At 32.1% G+C, this 13,809-nt stretch overlaps 1 protein-coding gene across 1 annotated transcript in view; it reads left to right on the plus strand.

Moving 5' to 3' along the window:
• Nucleotides 1–9,831, plus strand: part of SAK (polo like kinase SAK) — a 32,954-nt gene extending 23,123 nt beyond the window's left edge. The window contains exons 9-12 of the mRNA XM_072534354.1: nt 1,169–1,443; nt 6,092–6,372; nt 7,944–8,112; nt 9,578–9,831. Of these exons, the coding sequence (XP_072390455.1) occupies nt 1,169–1,443; nt 6,092–6,372; nt 7,944–8,112; nt 9,578–9,738 (886 nt within the window). The 3' untranslated portion in view covers nt 9,739–9,831. The remainder of the gene's footprint in view (nt 1–1,168; nt 1,444–6,091; nt 6,373–7,943; nt 8,113–9,577) is intronic.
• The last annotated feature ends 3,978 nt before the right edge of the window (nt 9,832–13,809 follow it).

The raw sequence follows: 13,809 nt of genomic DNA on the forward strand, positions 1-13,809 counted from the left end.
TTTATGTGTAATATATCGTGTTTTTAGTGTTTACCGCGGGATAAATAAATCATACTTTATTAAAAATGTATTGCACTTTGTAGATTATGATTAAATCTTTTGAATAACTAGTCATATTTTTATAGTAGTTTTAATATTATTGAGTCCGGCCATGATCCCACCGCCATATTGGTATCACCGTTAGCTACGCCTACCTACGCCGTTTTTAATACACACGTTAATATGCTCATAGCTTCTCCATAGATTCTAACTCGATGGTTGTTGTTAATAACTCTTAAAATGGGAAGTGACTGTTCGTGTTGTCACCGAATTGTGTGTCGATGTGAAGAGGGAGAGAGAAAAGAAGAAGTATTTCGAGAACATTCAAGATGACATCGAAAATTCATGAAATGTCTAGTGAAGTTTGGAACGTCAGAAAATATATATAAATATATGTTTTTGACAGTTGATGACAGTTTTATTTTGAGTTTTGTTTATAGTTGTCACTCAGTAAAGTATTGTAATATACTTGGTGTTTAATAAAGTGATTTCAATGAAGTGTAGCAATATAATTTAGTCTGAGCTGTATTTTATAGAATGTAACAAAGCAATTGTTAACCTTTTCACTGCGGCTAGTTATAAAAGTAGTATGGTTTCTGGTACGGCTGTTTCATGCCCGCGCTGATCAACACGGTTGCCGCAGTCAGTCGATGAAGTACTATGGCGTATAAATACGGTTCGCGCAGTGTATCAATACAGTCTATTCAGGACTGTATTTACAATTTAGTAGAAGTATAACAAGTAACTATAAATTTGTTGCTGTTAGATTTTTGAAAAATAAAAAAAATTAAATATACTGAAAAATTATCATTATTTTATTTATTATTATTAATTGTAGCAACAAGGTAAAAAACTAAAAACAAATGGTACACAAAACATTCAAATGCAAAATATAAATAAAAGTTTTGACTACATTAAAAGGAAAATTTAAAATTGGTTATACAATGGTATTTTTCAAAACATGGCGTAATGCATAGTGGCACTATAAATAAAAAAGGTATAAATAAAAATGTAAATAATCGATTTATGAGTTTAATTCTCATTACAATAGAATTGTTTCGTATATTCATATATAGCTTAGAGACATATTGTTGACTTTGTTAAATCTATTATTTTATTTATTTCATAGGATATCCCCAGATGGCATGAGGATAGTTGTGTATGAATTAAAAGGGGGTCGGGGAGTTCCTCTTGGTGAGGAACCCGCCCCAGTACCCCCTCAAGGAGCTGATCAAATCTACGGACTGGAAAATTTGCCCGAAAAACTGTGGAGCAAATATGCATATGCTGTAACGTTTGTCGATTTAGTGAAAGCTAAAACGCCGAAAGTGACGTACTACACTGACAAAGCGAAATGTTTTCTGATGGAAAACCTATACGATTTTGAAGCTTGCTTTTATGACGGTATTTATATTTTTGTTTTTTAATTTATTCTAAATATTATTTAGTTTCCGTTATTGAGTTAAGTTAAGCATTATTTATATGCTGTATATATATATATATATATATATATATATATATATATATATATATATATATATATATATATATAGGGTGAGTTTTTAGTGCTACATCGGTCGATAATTCCATTATGGTATATAATATTCAAAAAACTTATTTAGAAAAAAGACAGGCAATGATATTCTCCATACTTGGAAACTACGTGATATAGCAAATATACATTTTTCTAAATGGGACACCCTGTATATTTTTTCAAATTTGTATTCTTCTCATAATTCTTGTTCTTATTTTATTGGGTTTTGCATTACTATACAGAGTATTTAACAAGTTATGAGCATTTTTATTTCGAAATCCCTATGAAATCAACATGTATATAAAGAAGAAATGCATAAACAATTATTTATTTTATATAATAAAGTAAACAATATATTTTAGTTTTTAAAATAAGTTTAATTGAAATCATTGACTAAAATTTGTATACAGGGTGAACTACAAAACGAAATTACGATTTTCTAATTTTTTTTAAATGGATCACCGTATATTTTATTTTTTAGAAATATTAATTCTCTTTCATTTTTATACAGTATTCCATACACCTAAATTAATTACTTTCCGAGATATTTTTAGTTTTCTTCAAATTTCGGGAATGCATTCAATGTTTGTAAGTCGAAGTAAGAGTATTCAGTGATAATATAACAAAATTATTTTTATTCAATTTTATTCACGTAACCAACAAAAAATATAAACCATAACAATACGCAATGCATGTATCAATAAATAAATAAAATAAATATATAGGGTGTCCCATTGTTTGCTAAAAAATTGTATGTTTGCTATATCACGTAGTTATTGATCACCTTGTAGAATTCCACATATTTTCCAAGTATGGAGAATATCATTGCCTCCGTTTTTTTCTAAATAAGTTTTTGAATATCTTGTACAACAACGGAATTATCTACCGATGTCGCTTTAAATTGTTTGTGTCCTTATTTTAGAAAATTATAAAAACAGATGGGACCCATCTTTTAAATCCAAATGTGTGTTTTTTAAACATAACCATTAAATATACGTGGAGATTCATGCAGGTCTAGCGTAGCTAATTCCTGATCTTTATTTTTAATAAAACTCTTTATAATGTTTTTCAAAGCTTCTTAATTACCTGATCTTAACGAACTATATCATGTAGGGTCTATTATGAATAATACAAAGTGAAATTTTGAAATTATTTACTTATGTTTTTTAAGACATTAAAATAAATGTTCAAAATATACTTCACCTTGTTGTGGGCAATATAAAACAGTTAACACTCGTCCCTAAATTTGCTTAAGTTTGAGGTGAAATATTCCGTATTTCTGTAGTTATTCTTTCTTTGAAGTCTGCAATGCTAGTTGTCTGTATCGCATAAATATGCTTAGTTTTTGAGATAACTTCACATAATGATTAAGTGTTATGTGTTTCTCATACTCCTATACGGGATGGACACTAAATAAGGAACTCCTTAACACATTGGCTGCCACAAGGATCACCGGCGCAAGTAAAAAATGCACAACGTTATAGCAGATCATCCAGAATTCATGCATGGAAACCTACCAATAAAGACGAAATTTTAAAATTTTTGGGTTGTGTTATGTATATGGGAATTGTCAAGCTTCCCAAAATTGCTGATTATTGGAGTAAGTCACCATTGTATAATTTTACTTTTATTTCTTTTGTAATGACCAGAAGCAGATTTCAGCTTCTTTTGAGATTCTTACATTTTGCTGATAATACGGCTGCTTTACCAAACGATCGTTGCCATAAAATTAGAAAATTATTTGAAATGACATAATTACGTTTTGCCCAACAATGTAGTAATGGCCCAATACTAGTTGTTGATGAAAGTATGATTCCCTTTCGAGGAAGACTACTTTTCAAGCAATATATACCTTCAAAGTGTCAGCGCTATGGCTTGAAACTGTTTAAATTATGTAATCCTGCAGGCTATACTCTAAAAATGATTATGTATACCGGCAAAATGGCTAATAAAGGGCAGGATTTATCGGGAAAAATTGTACTAGATTTTGCAAAAGACTATCTATAAAGAGGAAGAGTTGTAATAACCGATAATTACTACACGTCTGTGCCTTTAGTAAAACAATTATTAGATGCTAATAGTCACTTATTAGGGACACTACGTAAAGCAGAAAATATATTCCAGAAGATATACTTTCCGCAAAATTAAAAAAAGGAGATATAATTGGAAAGGAACATCGTGATGGTATTGTAATAACGTATGGTCCTAAAGTTTTGGGAAAAATTTCACCTGGTCTGATTGAGAAGCAAAATGCATTTAACAAAGAAGGCCATGGAATTGAAATGTCATCAGTTATTGACATTTAATAAACAAAGCAGAATATTTTGGTTTGTGCTCTGCAAAATGTCTTATAAAATTGATATTTTATATGAACCATACGGATTTGAACCATATAAAGAGGCAAGACTGATTGAAGCAGCTAAGAACAAAATTGGGGTCTCACAGCGAAAACTGGCCAGAAGATTTCATGTTGGAAAGACTACAGTATACAGCACCCTACCGAGTAACAACATTATCTACCGGAAAAGAAGGAAAGCTCCAAAATACACAGAGGATCAATTAGAGAGAATTCCGAGATGTTGCCGCGCGTTAAGGCGAGTGCATTTCGTCAACAAGTTGATCGTGATGGACGATGAAAAATATTTTACTTTGTCCAACTCTGAGATGAAGGGTAACGATGGGTTTTATACGAACGATTAAGAAAATGTACCTGATGAAATAAAATTCAAAAGTAAGAAAAAATTTGAGTACAAAATTTTGGTATGGTGTGCAATTTCTGAGGCTGGCTTTATCTCACAACCCTACATTGGTGTTGTTCAAGGCGAAGCCTTAAACGCAAATATTTATATTCAAAGATGTCTCTCTAAATTGCTTCAGTTTGTGAACACACATCATGCAAATCATCAAATAGTCTTTTGGCCAGATCTTGCTTCATGTCATTACTCGAGGATCACAAGGGACTGGTACGAAACTAACAACATTACCTTTGTACCGAAAGCAGACAATCCCTCCAACCTACCTCAGGCTCATCCAATTGAAGAGTTCTGGGCAATATTAAGTCGGAAAGTCTATAATAACGGATGGGAAGCATAAAATCAGGAACAGTTAAGACGCCACATATATACAAAAATTAGAGAAATTGACGCCGAGGTCGTCCAAAGGATGATGCAACGTGTCAGGTGAATTATTAGGCAAATCGAAAATAATGGTTCCTTGTCTGTCATTTGAATTTTGATTTATAATAAGGATAGTTAAGTTAAATTGTTGAATAATTTAATAAAAATATAAGATTATTGTGGTCAGAGTTATATGCTTTTGAAATTTTTCCCAAAACTTTAGGACCATACGTTAGGCAATTGACACGATAAACATGATGTCCTCTTCTTGACGACCAGACATGGAATCGACATGAAAGAGACAGGTAAACATTAGAAAGATGGTGAAGCTATAATTAAACCTGAAGCAATTATAGACTACAACAAAGGAAAAGATGGTGTTGACGTCTCAGATCAATTCGCAAGCTATTTCTCACTTCTGAGAAAAACTGTTCGCTGGTACCATAAAGCTGCAATTTAAGCTTATTTAATACGGCTGTCATCAATAGTTTAATAAAATATAATTCCTTTAACACACCAAAACAGCAAGTTATCTCATTTCGGGAAATGCTAATCTTTAGTTTAGTCAATTACAGTCGGATGCCTGAAGCTATTACTACTGTAAAGCATATGCTTGTTACAATTGACGCCAAAACTACAAAAATAGGAAGAAGAGAAAACGTAACCAATGTTACTGAAATAGTTGCAACAGAAGGCAGTAAAGAAGCTCAAAAGAAACCCAAACTTGTAATGTTTGCGAAAAATTTTACTGTGTGACATGTTTCACTAAAAAGCATTAAGTTGTTCACGATCACCGGTGATACTAGTGGCACATACTCGTACATGTGTAATATGTTACTGCAGTGCCATTAGGATCACCCGTGATCTTATTATTTTGTTCAAAAAAATTTGTAAGAATGTAAACTTACTTTGTATTATTAACTATTTGTATGAATAAATATTGTTTTGTAAGCATTTTTCCCTTTGGCACCTGGGGAACTTACCTAACACTCTTATGGTGGCAGCCAATGTGTTAAAAATATAGATACCTTTGATATGTAGGTCGATAGACGCGTTCCAGAGTGTCATGGACGAATAGAATCACAAATCAATCGATGCTGGAAAGATTGAATATTGAACCTGAAATTATATATTTACTATAAAGAAGAGAAAACTTGAGTTTCTTTGCCACGTCTCTAAAGACACAACAATGAGTTCCTGTAGCTTTTAATGCAAGGAAAGATAGTTGAACCTTCGTGAATGCAAGAACATCCACAGCAGACGCTGAATGCAAGAATAAGAAGAAATATATTATGCAAATGCACACTACTTGTAATAAAATGAACGATTTTTATTTTTTAGTATTATACTTACACTTTCTGAACTTTTATATTTATCTAGGTACATTTAAAACACATTTTAGGTGGCAAAGTAACTAAATCTATTACTGGGGGAATAACAATAATCGACGCATCTGGAAACAAATTCCACGACAAGTCCGAACCAAGTTCGAAAAGTAGCCTTCTAAATGGTACATTAAAATTTTTGTGGAGCCACAGTCAGCAATCTTTCGATTACTGTGTACTATTAGAAAAAACGCTCTCTACTTTACCGTGTCCTTCATTTCCAATCATAGTTGGCCGAAAACCGACCTCAATGGGTTCTGTTGGTAAAGAAAACCATCAAAACCATCAACAAACAATGGTAATATATATTTTTCTTCTACTTTAAACATCTTTTGATCATAAAGATAAAAGTCATTAGTAAAATACACTGTAAATTACCCTTTTTCCTAATTTTCACAAAATTTCTTTGCTAAACTTATTTCGTTAAACTAAAGAATTATGAAACGAAATTAATTATTGAAAACCAATGTTATTTTTTTTTCTACTAGGTATTTATAATTTATGAAAATGATTTATGAGTAGGTATTGATGCAATTTCATCACTTCCGCTTTTTCCAACGTTTTCTGTCCAGACAAACATATGACCAGCGTCTTCCGTACAATCATAGATTTCTAGATTATACATCCATATTTCCCTGCAATAAAATGCAGGACCAGTGGTTAATTTGGGAATCGGTAACGCTTGCTGCAATTCAAACGATATAACACACGTCTTCTTATCAATTTTGGACCGGGCTGTTTCGCTTTTCAGTAATTGTTACATTGCCTGAGTCTTACACTTGTGTAAGTTAAGTCTTGTTTTTATCTGATTTTGCTGACTTTATTTGGATATTAATGTATACAATTATACTCGGTACAGAATATCTTACGGTAAGTATGCTCCTTAACTTGTTCAATTCCCGCTTCTTTACACCAAGGAACATATCGATCCGAATAGAGACTGGCTATACTCATGTTATGGTCCAGGTAAACTTTATGTATATTATATTGTCGACTGTAGTGACTAGATACTTTGGAATCGAATTTATGTGGTTTTTAACACTTAGTATTACCGAATCAGATATTTTGTTCACACGGTTTGTTTGCTTTCCTCTGTTGTCTCTTTCTGGCACTAGATTTCCTTTTATCTTCTTGTGAACAATGTTATTTACTCTGCCCTTAGACGCTTGAAGTCCATGGATATTTAAAAATTCGAATACGTAGCTATTTTGTAACTCCCATGAACCAAGGTTTCAAAACTTGTTAAAAATATTGCTCTCGTGGTCCTAAAGCTTTTCCCTACACTTCATAGTGCAACTGCAAGGCGGTCCCATTTCTCGACAAGGCACAAGCCACATTTAACAAAAAAATTACATACCGCTGTATTTTCATCACTTGAGTCACTTCTAGATTGTACATAGTCAGGATCACGGTCACTATCATCAAACGTCGACTTAACTTCAGTATTTTTCTTGCTAGAATCGTCAAAACTCACAGAAATATCTGAATCGCTTCCGCCCATGTTTGCCATTTTGATGTGGCTTGTCATTATGTCGAGTAGATACTAAGACAAATTAGAACTATACAAGAGTGTTACCATAGGTTTATCGCGCCATCTATTAACGAAGGACTGAAATAATTTTTTACTGGCTTGTTATACTATTACTTTAACCGAGCATAGCTACTCTTTTTGAACTCATGTGCGGCTTGCTTTTGTTTCACATTAAATCCTTCATTTAATGTCTGTTGTCGTGAATTTGTTTGTAATTTTGTGGAACTTCAGAAAACAGTTTTTATTTTATAATATTAATTTTCATCGAGTATAAATTGAAATCAACCAGAATCCTAGTTCATAATATTTACTACAGACATATGTATTATATATTTCAGCCATCTTTTACAGTATCATATACAGGTACAAATATTGGATCAACGTTTGCAAACAGTTCTAATGCAAGGGAGAAAAAAATTGTAGTACCAGGAGTGGGTACTGCCAGTCGATTGGCGAATGAAGTAGTACAAGTATGCTTTAATGATGGATCTCAGATGGAGGTAGACGGTACGTATTTATATATGCCTTAGTACTTTAGAGAATATTTGTCAAGCACTGGCAGATTTTGCTTCTTCTTTGTGGATCATGCTTGTTTTCAAGCGTTGGCGTTTTTCTTCTATTTTGACCTGAAGGATTAACCACTCTCTCTATTATGACCCATTTTCCATCCACTTTCCACCTTCTTGTTGTTCCCTTGGTCTCCATTCTCCATGGATAACTGCAGTAAGCGATATTTAGGCCTGCTCATTATATGAACGAAGTATTGGACCGTATTTAAATGGAGTTGATAAGTTCTCACTCCTTGTATATGGTTGCTAACACACGTTCGTTGGATATGTGTGCTGTCCACGGGATTTTCGAGGAACACCTCGATCACTTCTAATCTATTTCGATTACTCTCCAGTATCTATAAAACAATCTTCAGATCTGTTACAGGAAAGAAAAATGTTCGGATTTATATATGACGGAAAAAGGTTTCTGGAAGGAGGAAATTAAAAGAAGAACTGGCAGATCTATGTAAGGAATGGGATATCAGTACCTACATAAAATACATAGTCTAAGGTGGCTAGAACATTTCTACAGGATACATAATGAAAGTATATCTAAAATAATCTTAGTGAGAAGTATGATCAGCATAAGAACAAATGGAATTCCAAGGAAAAGCGAAGTCATGTCTATTCTATTTTCAAATCACTCTGAAAGACCGCTGTATATAAAAAAATGTGTAGCGTTTTACCAATAAAACGAGCGGTTCTAATTTATGTAGATATATTTATTTATAAGTTTACAGCACGAAAATATCTTATCCTCTAAACTCAACTCATAACAGCGTTCATATATATACCAAAAGTATTATTCTCGAATCATCTGGAGTAGTCCATCTCTAGACTTCCCATTGAAAGCGTCTCGAAGGCAGGCGCTATTGAGAACTCCATCAATTGTATGTTCTAGATTCATCCTTCTGATAATTATGACACATACCACGCGTCGGAAGTGTACTATTTCGTTACAATAGTAATTGATACATATTAAGTGTATTAGCTTCATTTATAGTAATGTATGTAATATAAGTTTACAGCACGAAAATATCTTATCCTCTAAACTCAACTCATAACAGCGTTCATATATATACCAAAAGTATTATTCTCGAATCATCTGGAGTAGTCCATCTCTAGACTTCCCATTGAAAGCGTCTCGAAGGCAGGCGCTATTGAGAACTCCATCAATTGTATGTTCTAGATTCATCCTTCTGATAATTATGACACATACCACGCGTCGGAGGTGTACTATTTCGTTACAATAGTAATTGATACATATTAAGTGTATTAGCTTCATTTATAGTAATTGACAAATATTAAGTGATAGTACAATGGGCTCGCCCTAGCCCTAGATGGTCCACATATCTTAAGGACAGAGTAATGGGCCATATTCTCACAATAATAATCTACTTGTAAATTTCTCTTTGTTTTAGGTAAAACCGTAAATTATCGATACCCAAACGGCCACATATCTTATTATACAGAAAATGAAGATATGCCACCAGCAATAACTGAAAAAGTACAACACATGCCGAAAGTTCTAAAATTTTTAAATTCACATTCTGTTACACAAAAAATTGTTAATTTAAGATAAATAAGTAAAAAATATATTTATATATTTATATTCATTGTTACACAATTCATTTATAATGTAAGCGACATGCACTAATTAAATTATTTCCATATCTACTTCTTAATTATTCAGATGTTTAATCGTCTAATTTAATTAATTTTCGTTTAATTTAATTAATAAGTTTACTTACTTGGAGAGTGAATCGAATAAAAAAAGCTTTTTTTTCCTCTGGAAGCCATCTTTTTTGTACTGGACGTGTTTTATAGAGATCCCCTTGTACTTCGGCAGATCTGCTATATATATATATATATATTTATATATATATATATATATATATATATATATATATATATACATATATATATATATATATATATATATATATATATATATATATATATATATATATATATATATATATGCTCTCCTTCAACGCTCGATATACCTTTTATTTGGCCTTGATTGCCCAAGATTCTTGTATAAGTCGACATCAAACCTTCTAAAATCAACAGTAAATTCTTCTAAAGCTTAATTAAAATCCTTTGTAAAAGGTATATATTTAAAAACCCAAACGGGCTGTGTTAGACAAAACGTTTTCGGAATACATCATACTCCTAGACACCGATGATGGAATGATGTATTCCGAAAACGTTTTGTCTAACACAGCCCGTTTGGGTTTTTAAATATATACCTTTTACAAAGGATTTTAATTAATTTTTTAATATATGGTATACAGCCAAATACAGGAACGTAGATTCCTTGTGGATCCTCTAAAGCTGTCTTACTGTGTCGAAAAATATACAGCTAAGATAGGGCCCAGTATTGAGTCCTGGGGTACTCCAATATTTAACACACTCTCTGACGACAACACCTCACCAACCCTCACAACCTGTACCCTATCTTTCAGATAGGATTTTATGAGCTCAATACTGTTGGAAGAAAAGTTATATTTTTCTAATTTCTGCAGGAGGATTTCATGGTTAACCAAGTCAAAAGTGTGGATTTAGTTAAATTGAAGCTTTTGAAATGACTCTAACATAATATAAGGTTTAAAATACCTAAGTCTGTATTTTTATTTTTGCGAAAACTAAATTGACATTCAGGAAAACATACCATTGGCCTCAAAGAAATCTACTATTTGTAGTGCCATGCACTTTTCCACAATTTTCGAAATAATTGACAGTAGTAAGACTGGCCGATAATTTTCTGGCTAGGTTTGAGTCCCCTTTTGTGAAGATTTGACAAATTATTGCTTTTTAAGGACATATGGAAAACATGTTTTTTGATGCAGATATTAATTAGCTTAGTAAGTGGAATTATTATATTTTTTATTGTTTTGATCAACTTTACATTCAGTCCAAGATTGTCACAGCTGTTTTTATTTTGTAATTTATTGATAATATCCTGTACTGTATTGAAAGTGGATATCTTTAATCAAGTTGGATGCTATCTGTCAAAAGTAATCATTACAGATATTTGGACTGATATTAAAAGGTTGGCTAATATTTTTTTAACACCACAATCTTCATTTATGATTTTACACATTGACTTTATTGGATTACTGAAATTCCTGACGATGTTGTTATTTGCCATGATTTTTGCATTCCATATTGCAACTTTGTATTGCATTTTAAAGTCTTTATATGTCCTTTCAATGTTTAGTGGCCAAAATGTCTTTTAAGCTGTTCTTAAATGTACAGTTGATCACTCATAGCTTTTAAGTAATTGTTAAACCAATTAATTATATTAGTTTGATTTGCCCTTACCTTACACCTCTTCTCTGGGAAAGATTCCAAATAAGCTTCTTTCAGAACATTCATAAATATGTTAAACTTCTCATTCACATCCATTTCTCCCACATTCACAAAGTCTCAACTTACTTCAGATATTCTATTACAAAACAGAAATAGACCTATCTGTGTAATTGGCCTGAAAGTAATTTTTTCTTCCTAATATGAATCCAGATAATCGAGCTCTAAAAGTAATCCAGAGATGAAACCCCAAGCAAATAGGACAAGAGGAAAGCTCCTTAAAAAGTGGATAGATGATGTAGAGGAATATCTTAAAACCATGAACATCAATCAGTGGAGAAGGAAAGTATTTGACAGGGCAGAATGGAAGAATGTTGTTAGCATGCCAAGACCCACAGAGGGTTGTAGCGCCATTAAAAGAAAAAAATGATGTTAGATAAGTAAACACACAAACAACGAAAACATACACACAAAAGAACAAAGGGAAATACAAATGAAAAGTAGATGGTGTTGTTGAACAGGTAAAAAGCATATCTAGGTGAATTATTGTAAATGAATTCAATGTAAAGAGAAAAAAAGAAACAGAAATTAAAAAAATCGGTTGCCTGTAAAGTCGGTTTTACGGGCGAAGATTTTACGTGACAACGTCTTTTTCTCGGTAGAATATTTATTGATATGAATATTATTAAATTGCACAATAGGAACAAGGAATTGAATGAAAATAAGAATTGCACAAATTTTAACTATAGAAATATATTTTGTTTACTAAAACATTGTACATGTAAACTTAAACTTAACTAAATTCCAACGCGCCTAATTCTCTAGTGCTGCGCGCGCAGCGGACCGATCATGTTTGAGTGGGAGAGAGACGCAAGGCATTCGCCGGTCCGGCAGGCCTCTCTCTCGTTCGGTGACTCATCGTAACAGACGTGAGCGGGCGTTACACTTTTTCATGAGTGACTCCGAGCCACAACCTAATTTAAGACGTTGTCACGTCAAAAATAATGAAGAGCAACAAAAGAATATTCCTTTCTGACTCACATATTTTACCAAAACATTGTACACCAGAAATCAAAGATCAGGATGTGTAAAACCAGCATTAGATGATTGAAGTGTTAAAAAAATAATGCAAAAAGAAAGTTATGTGTTCTTACTGAAAAATCATAAGAGATTTCAATGGGCTGATCTTGCATGAAAACATATTGCCGAGAGTTTCAACAAAAAAAAATGCGAGGCAAAAGACCAGGAGGGTGGCTATTGAAAAGATACACTGATATAACAGCAGGCAGGTAAAATATGGGAGTGCAGGAAGGTTGCAGACAGACATTGCCAATTTAAGCTTAATAAGAAGAAAGTTTGATGCAGACCTACATCCAAAAATGAATATAATAAGCACAGCAAATAGAAATAAATTCCAGTAATAACAGGGTCAAGCAATACACTGTATATCCTGAATGATTAGGTGAAACAATTTAGTGATTTAATTTAATTTCTTTCATTTAACTTGATATTAGTTCTGCACAAAGTATTTCATATCAAATCAGTTTCTATTGTATTCTCAAAATTGTAATAGAAGTTTACAACTGTTTGTATGATTGTTACAATGTATTGGTGATTCAAAATAAATAACATTGAGTGGTAGGTAAAGATAGTTCATAATGTTGTGGACCTGATGTAATCATTTAGTGACGTCAATCTACGAACGAAGTAACGATATCAGGCATTGCTAAAAACATGCAGTTCTCTTCAGTGTGTTATTGTAGCGAGACAGAGATGAACTAGTTTTGTGTTAGTGAAATAACTTTAATATTTTTATTTTTTTTTTGTGAACAATCGTTTTTAATATTTTATTATTTTTTAGATCATTATGAATAAAGAAGCTTAATTGTAATTTTTCTCTAAAGTTGATCGTTTTCAACTTATAAACAATTTAAAATGAAAAATGATGATTGAAGGCTCAAAAACACACAATTATTTTTGAATTCACCAAACCTTGTTCTATCAGTTTCTGATACTTTAGTTTGGGCTTATTTAATTTAAAAATATTGTTTTTAGTTGTTTGAGTCACTTATCACAACCTAAAAATGGATTTATACAAAACTGTTTAATAAATTAGACCACTTGAACATTATTCTGTGGTATTTTATGAATGTGATTATGCAAAAAATCTCAGGAAGTCCAGGTTTTTGTCTCGTATAAACAAATTTTGCTGAATTTAAAACCAAAATCCTATTATTTTTCTATCATACATCGATTTGTTATTTATTTATTTGTCGTCTAGATTTTTTTCAGTTCTTAAAAGGTTTACTTATAAGCCAAATTAGTGCAATGTAAATATTTT

The sequence above is a fragment of the Diabrotica undecimpunctata genome, chromosome 6 (assembly GCF_040954645.1).
Source record: "Diabrotica undecimpunctata isolate CICGRU chromosome 6, icDiaUnde3, whole genome shotgun sequence".
Lineage (NCBI taxonomy): Eukaryota > Metazoa > Arthropoda > Insecta > Coleoptera > Chrysomelidae > Diabrotica > Diabrotica undecimpunctata.